The sequence below is a fragment of the Miscanthus floridulus genome, chromosome 11 (assembly GCF_019320115.1).
Source record: "Miscanthus floridulus cultivar M001 chromosome 11, ASM1932011v1, whole genome shotgun sequence".
Classification (NCBI taxonomy): Eukaryota; Viridiplantae; Streptophyta; class Magnoliopsida; order Poales; family Poaceae; genus Miscanthus; species Miscanthus floridulus.
The window spans coordinates 33,201,162-33,209,179 of NC_089590.1; the positions used below are offsets into that span (position 1 = coordinate 33,201,162).

General features: G+C 50.7%; 1 protein-coding gene across 1 annotated transcript; it reads right to left on the reverse strand.

Moving 5' to 3' along the window:
* Positions 1 to 5,393: 5,393 nt before the first annotated feature.
* Positions 5,394 to 7,647, reverse strand: LOC136494768 (F-box protein At1g67340-like). Its single transcript, XM_066490946.1, has 3 exons — positions 7,285 to 7,647; positions 7,003 to 7,165; positions 5,394 to 6,881 (listed from the first exon to the last, which is right to left on the reverse strand). The coding sequence occupies exons 1-3, from the start codon at positions 7,530 to 7,532 to the stop codon at positions 6,117 to 6,119; spliced, it is 1,176 nt and encodes a 391-aa protein (XP_066347043.1). The 5' UTR covers positions 7,533 to 7,647; the 3' UTR covers positions 5,394 to 6,116.
* Between the last annotated feature and the right edge of the window lie 371 nt (positions 7,648 to 8,018).

The following is an 8,018-nucleotide window of genomic DNA, read 5'->3' on the forward strand; positions in this document are numbered from 1 at the left end:
CACTAAGCCCACAGGCGATTCGAGCGGAGTCGCCTGGGGGTTTTGTTTTAGCGGGCGTGAGTGTGTGTACTATAGTGGGTGAAGTTTTCTTGATGCTCCAAGTCCATACATTATATGGAATATGAGCTGATGATCAAGAACTTGTGAGGAACTTGGCATCGTTATCAGCCACCCCTACATTACCTTCTTCTCTCTTCTCAATTATGAGGCCTTGATGCTCCAAGTTCATGATCAAATGATGATTGACATGTTTCTCAGGCCTCTACTACTGCTACTACTCATTTTCTTATATATTGTTGTTTTATAGGACTACTTTGATTTGTAGACCTTTTTTATTTCTTATACCTTCTCGTGTACCTAAAGCTCACTTTCTTGCATCTATTAGAACAAAGCACAAAATAATGTCACGGACACTAGACAGTGTAGCCCGATGCCTCGAGCATGATGAGCAGCCAACCTATGAGAAGCAAGCACTAGAGGACCAGCTTACTTAGGAGCAGTTCGATAACAAGTTAGAAAAGGATCTAGAAGTGATGCTTACTCAGGAGTAGTGTGACGAGGAGGAAGGGGGAGCAGAAGGAAGTACAGGAAAGGCTGCTGAAGGTGAAGAAGAAGAGGATGATGATGATGAGGACTCAGAAGAGGGATATGTAAGTCTCGAGGATCCTTTCTCACGTGAAGCTAGAAGGAGGCTAACGGAGAAAGATTTGGATAAGGATTTTGACCCGAACGAGGAGGTAGGGATAAAGCCTTACCTTGTAAATTTTGCTAAAGCTTTTGTTGTGTTACCTCTACTAACATTTTGACCTGTCATATATATAGGTCCCTCCTGACACTCAGAAAAGACGACGTCGACGTCCGTGACATCTCGCCAGACAAGACGGAGTAGAGGAAAGGAGAGCAGAGGCAACAGCCACAGAGACGTACATTGAGGCCTCTGCTCCACAACCTCAAGACACAACCACGAACACGACTACCAAGCCAAAGAGGAAAAGAGGGGATCGAAAAGCAAACCAATATCCAGATAAGGCATGCTATGTGATAACGGAGGTCGAGCTGGCAGGGGAGATCCTTGAGCCGAAGGAATTCAGAGGACGATTCCGTAATGCGATCAGGGCTCTAGTAAGAGATAAATTAAACCCAGCAATCCCTAACTGGAAAGAGGTACCAGAGAAGTAAAAGGATGAACTATGGGATAAGCAACTGAAGCTCAATTTTAGATTTCCAAAGGGTAAGCACGAACTGGTAAGAAAGTACTTTCATGATCATGGGAGTCATTCTGATGTTGGAGGTCGGAGCTCAACAAGAAGTATATCCAAAAGGGGTTAACTCCCTTCAACGAGCTCGGCAACATAACTCCTAGTCAATGGGAGGAGCTCGTGGCTCAGAAGACTTCACCGGAGGCATTGGAGCTTAGTGCCCGTAACACCGAGCTAGTGAAGAGGGTCAAACTCTACCATCATCTAGGCCCCGGTGGCTACTATGCCAAGGAAGAGCAGTTTAGGAAGATGGACGAAAAGGCCGCAACTTATGGGAATATCGATGTGAAGAATTTGAAGGTATGCTCAAGGAATTGGATATATGTGAGGAGTACAAAATCATCCGGCGATAATCTTAAGTTTGATAAACCAGAGACCCAAGAGGTAGTATCAAGGATACTAAAATATGCTGAAGATAAGGAGAAGGGCTCATTCAATCCTTCCAGAGAGAGGAACGAGCTTAGCCTTGGCTTGGGAAACAACGAGCACATAGGCCGCACAAGGGGGCTAGGGAAAAGAACGACCTAGAAGTATGGATTCGAAGAGGACAGGCATATGTATAAAAAACATGACAGAGACCGGGAGGCTAATCTTGAGCTCCAAGTGAAGGCTCTACTTGTGAAGGCGCTGAAGGAGCAAGGACTATCTACGGAGCCATGGACATTAATGACGCCACCGGGAGAACTAGCATAGTTGGTAGCCCTCCAAAAGTTCCTAGCAGCCAAGGTTCCACTGCAGCCACAACCCCCGTCAATCGCATACAGGAACCAACTAGTTGCACCTTGGTGTTTCTCAGCGATCGGTAGAATACTGTGATGGAGGTGCCAACGGGTGTGGCACATCCTCCCGATGGCTTACACCACAATAATAAGATACTGTCAGACTACACTAGGGGGGAGGTGCATACCATGAAGCCCGAGTTCATGCAGTGGAGGATAGACTATGCAACTCCCGAGGGGCTAGTGTTACTCAGAGACGTAATGGGGCAGTTCATCCTCTGGCACAAATGGGATATTATATTGAATACTTCTTCGCCGTCTCCCCCTCTCTTAAATTTGGAGTGAGTTGTTGAAGACGGGGAGATATTTTCACCGTCTCATGACCACCACATTCCTGAGATGCCACATTCTTCCCCGCCTCCTAGCGAGCATGTGCCTGATAAGCCACAACCTTCTCCAGCTCGTACCGAGCAAGTGCATGATGAGATGCCACGGTCTTTTCAACAAACGCAGCCGATACATGAACAACGAGTGCCTCCTAAAGAAGGTGATGCACAAGAAGATAAGGACATGCCTGAATGGGAACTTCGAAAGAAGCATCCAATCACCATAAGGCCAATTTATGTTTCGATGAATGATGTCTCGTCGGTGCACAAGTGGTTTGCCCATGACCAGTTCAAGCCTAAGAACCAAGTTAAAAAGTCCCATCATGGGCTTCTGAGGAGAACGTCACTAGCAAACTCCACCAAACAGCAAAGCTGTATCCAAATATTGATGCCATCAAATGGTCAAAGGATTTCCCGAAAACATATGAAAGAGGCAAGCCCTTTCTACCAAACCGGGACATCCAGCGCCTACAACTTGGAATGAGAAGGTTCCGTGATTGGTACTTGCGTGTTCTCCTAACGAGCATAGGCCTCGTACAAGCATGCTTCCCCATTGGCATATTTGGAAGCCCAGCCGAGAAAATTATATTTGACTTCAATAACATGCAGACATGCTATCACCTCGGACCAATGAAAATAAATCTAATTCGCATGTGGTGCCTATAAGTCCTTGTCCTCCCGATATGATATGAATGTAATCTTTGGATTTTGTTGTAACTAACCCACGTCGTGATTTGTAGAATGCAAGTGCATATTGTAAAACAAATACCAAGTATGAAAGCCAGGTATATAGACCCTCAAGCTATAGCACAAATAAATTTTAATTACCCTAGACAGTGAAAATTGGATATCAAAGAGCTAGCTGCTGAAAAGACCCTTCGGGAGAAAGAGGACATCCGTGCGAAGAAACTAAGGCAAAAGTCCCTTAAGGTTTCGGCATACATTGCCCTGGCTTTTAAAAATCTCCAACAGCACTCTACTATATGGCTACCATACAACTTCGAGTAAGTTCAACTCTATACTTAAAGCTTTGTTCGATATATTTTATTCGATACAAAAGAGTTTATCTAGTTCTATGATTAAATCCATGTAGCAACCACTGGATTTGTATAGCCGTTGATGTCGGGAGGAGCATGGCATGGGTTTTTGATTCAATAGATAGGGACCCAGTGACATACAAAGACTTCATATCGATTCTCAAGACGTATACATATCGATAATCCTCATTAGCTTATATGTTTGCATACATACTTGTAACGTTCACTTTTGGATACTAATAAGTTATATTTGCTAAAATAATTCGAACAGAGCATTTAGGTTCTATGTCAATCAACACCACGGAAGGTATGATCCAGTAAGGAAGGAAAGGCTGGCTATAAAAATACTATGTGTGGTAAGTATAACTTACTTTAGTACTCCATTACATGGCTGTCAAAAGCATTACTTAGTATTTTTCATATGCAAAACACACAGTGTCCTAAGCAGAAGCCTAGGGGTGTACATTGTGGATACTATGTATGTTCTATGATGAATAACACCGGTGCCTACAGAAGACATCCCTGAAGGGTAAGTTTAAACCTCTTCACCCGTAGTATAAAAACTTCGCACATGATATCAAATACTAAACCGAAACTTGTTTTCTTATAGTTGAAAGAAGAGAAAGAAATGAAAAGAGACTCATACAAGGATGACCAACTCTTTGAGCTCGTCGGCGACCTTTGCAACTTCATATTAGACCAGATTGTACATGTCAAAGGCACCTACCATGACCGAGATTCTGACTTAGATACAAATCCTCAGTACCAACACCTTCGTAAGACTGAAAGGCTAGCTCTAGGCTGTTGATAATAATATGTATGGAATTTGACATTGATCTTACCTTGTGGGACGGTTTGGACTTGTGGAACGAATTAGACTTGTGAATTATATCTATTTAATAGTGGATTGTATATATTCTTGTGAATTGGAGACCTATTTTGGGCTGCTTGAGAGGCACAACTCAAATATGAGCATCATCTTTACTGAAAACCTATTTGCAGAAAAAATTCTCTTTTGAGTTTCGTTGTTGAAGAAGATGTCGAATAGGTATTAAATCTTTTATCTGTAGCGCTACCTAAAGGATGAACGAGTGTGGTATTTTGAGAGTGTTGCTGGAGATAGGCTGAGAAAATGCTCCAGCCTCCTGCAACAGAAAAGGCGGTAGTGGAAGCATCGCATCTGTTTGTGCTTGTACGAATATACGTCTCGCATGGCATGACACTGCGCGCACGGCGGCATTTGTGGATATTGGAAGCCTGGAAGGCGATCGGTGGATGACTGGTCTGTTCTGAACGCATCGCATGGCATCACTGATGACTGCTGTTGTGCGTGTACCGTGCACGTTTTTTTTTTTTTTGTGACGAAACAAACAAACAGCTAGCCTTCGATCGTGTCGTCCTGGCTTGGAGTATATCTGTATAGGAGGAGTATCTCGATGACGCACGCCGGCCGCGCGAGGTACGTGGACGGCCTGCATGCTTGCCACCGTGGAGCATGGAGCCCCGGCCCTGTCGATGCCGTATCCGTATGGAACATGCATATGGTAGCCTGTGTGCGCATCAGCTGGTTGTTGGAACTTCACATAAGATTATGTTATATTATATAGCTAGATAGGGCGGATAGATTATAGATTGCCTTGCTGGTGGTTCAGGGATCCTTGATTGCTCGCCGCGCGGCGGGACATGCATGCATGAGGGTCAGGGCGCCCGTGCCGGGCTGGTGAACTGTTTATCGTTATCCTCGGGCCCCTGCCCTGCCCTGAAGCGCTAGTGGACACCCGGCGGCTCCGCTTTTTCCGATCACGAGACTGTCACCGACAACTGTTATAAAAAAAAATATAGGACTCATTTCACGTTCGGTAATGTTACGGACGAAGGTTTCATGAGTGTCAGGGGAGGATACATTTGACAACTAAAATAGATCTTTCATATATATACTTTATTAAAGACTATAGATATTTTGTTGAAGACCTATTTTATGTTTGAGTTGAAGACAGCCTCGCTCACTCGTACAGAATCAAAGCCAAACGAAGAAAAAGGAGATAAGGGGACGGAAGAATCAAAACCAAACCGCGAAAGGTTACGGTGCGGCGAGGATCGTTCGACACTCCGAGTCAGGCGGTCAGGGGGACGATCTGGAAGCCAGGAGAGGTTGACGGTCGCAGATGGGTGGAATGGATGGATCTGTTGTCACGCACAGACGGACACCGCGACAGGGCCGCATCTCTGTGTCTGGCTAGGCGCTGAGAGCACAACGCAGGGCTAAATCGGCTGCTGCTGGAAACCAGCTGCTACAGGCATTTTCTCTCTCGCTCCGCCTTTGAAGACAGCAAGTGGGGTTTCGACCTCACGTCACGTCTCGCTCTCGCTTCCTCCGTGAACAGGACACGGCAGAGCCGCCCAGCCGTGCTGCTTATTTCCCTAGTTTTACACTTTACTCCGGTCACGGACCAAACCAACGGTGAAAAATTTTCACTACCTATAATGTTTACCTCAGCATGCCATGCCCATTGCCAACCAACCATGTACAGTACGTACGTACACAGGTACTAGTACAGGGGAGAAATGAATGGCGAGAAACGTCAGAAAAAAAGAAAAAAAGAGAACGGAGGGCCGGCCGGGGGAGCAGTAAAAACTGACGTTGCTGCGAACGCTAACTGACACAAGTGGCAAGAAACGGACGACGCCCGCCCGCGCGCGCACGGCACGGGGCTTTCACGGCGCCGCGTCGGCGTTGGCGTCGGCGTTGGGCTGCGCCGCGGCGCCGCCGCACTCCGCCTTGTGCGCCATCTTCCAGTGCAGCGCCTGGCACGCGCGGGAGCAGTAGTTCACCACGCCGCACACCGAGCACCGCCGGAACTCGTGCCGCCGCGTCTCGGGCCGCCCGCACAGCGCCTGCGAGCACAGCCGCAGCGCGCCGGCGGCGTCGTCCTCCGGCGAGGCCGCCGCGGTACCGGCGTTGCCGTTGCCGTTGCCGCAAGGTGCCGCCGCCGCCGCCATACCGAGCGGCCGCGACGCGAACCAGTCCACTAGGAACCGGTTGGCGGCGTGCGCCTCCCCGGACGCGGCGCGGCACCCGAAGTCGCTCAGGAGGCACGAGTGCCGACGCGGCGCCGCCGACGCCTTGCCGCCGCCCGCACCCGCCCCTGCCACCGAGGCGGAGGCGGTGACCGCGGCCTGGAGCTCGCGCGCGTTCGCCTGGATGAGGAGGCGGCGCCCGTCCAGCACGGACCGCCGCACGCCGTAGCCGTCCTGGAGGCAGTGGCCCAGCTCGCGGAGCGCGTCCACGTGGCCCAGCGACGCCGCGCGGGCGCACAGCGCGGCTCCCGCGCGGAGGTCGCGGTCGTCCTTGCCGCCGCCGCTGCCGTTGAACTGGATCACAGCCAGCGAGTAGAGCGCCTCGCGGTGCCCGCCCACCGCCGCCGCCGCCATCAGCGCCACGCCCGAGCCGCGGCTCCCACCCAGGCAGTAGAACCGAATCTGCATCGATCCAGCATCATCAGCTTCGTTTATCAGCGCGATCCATCCAACGCCGAGCCAAGACGGCAAAGACGATTGATTCCCTGCCCAACGAAATGATTGCTTGCTGTGCTGTCCTTACCATGCCAAGAAGGTAGCAGGCTTCGAGGTTGCCGGCGTCGGCGCAGCGCTGAAGGAACCGGTGCGCGTCGTCCGACCAGGCCTTGGCGCGCACCGCGAGGCACCGCGGCGACGCCCGCGCGAGCACCAACTTGGTCTGCCCGAGCTCCCTGAATCTCTTGCACCTGCACACGTCCGCAAACACATCCAGGTTAGAACTCCAATCATCCATCGACTTCTCGGTTCACGGAGCCGAACCGGACAGGAGACAATATGCACGATACTATACAGGACGAGGACGTACGTGAGCATGGCGCCGGCGAGATCGGCCGGCGAGCCGGCGGACGCGGCGACGTCCCTTAGTATGGAGACGACGAGATCGTCAGGAAGCTCCTCGAACATGTCTCCGGCCAGGCGAACACCTGGAGCGCCGGCAGCCGCGGCCGGCGACCCCTCGTCCGCCGTCCTGCGCCTCTTCCGGCGGTGCACGGCCTCGGGGACCTCGGCCGGCGCCGCGTGGCAGGAGTAGTAGGCGCCGCGCCTCGTCTTCATAGCCGTACGTTGGCGAGCCTTGTGCAGTTGCAGTTCTTGTGGTGAGGGGAGAGAGAGACACAGAGAGAAAGGAGAGGAGAGGGGGTGTCCGTGGCCGTAAAGGCGTGTGTGCGAGAGGAGGGCCGTCATTATATATATAGGAAGCCCAAGGCAGGCAAGGAGGAGAGGGGGTGTCGTCGGGTGCGAGAGGAGGGAGGGGACGCGCCGAGCGCGGGTTCGGTTCCACCACCACCACCACTCCGTTCCGTTCCGTTCCGTTGCGTGTGGGAGTTGTGCCTGTGCGGTCAACAGGGGCGCTGACCGGAGCAGGGTTGCTTCAAGGGGAGCACGCTTGGATGCAAAGCCTCTCCTTTCTTGATACTAGTAGATTGGCGCGCGCATCCGCGCGCCTGTGTGCCTGTAAATGGAGATTTTGTGTAACAATGGGCGTGTTAGAAATCTAAGTGAACTAAGTATAAAGTTGAAAGCAGTACAATGTTCAAGTGC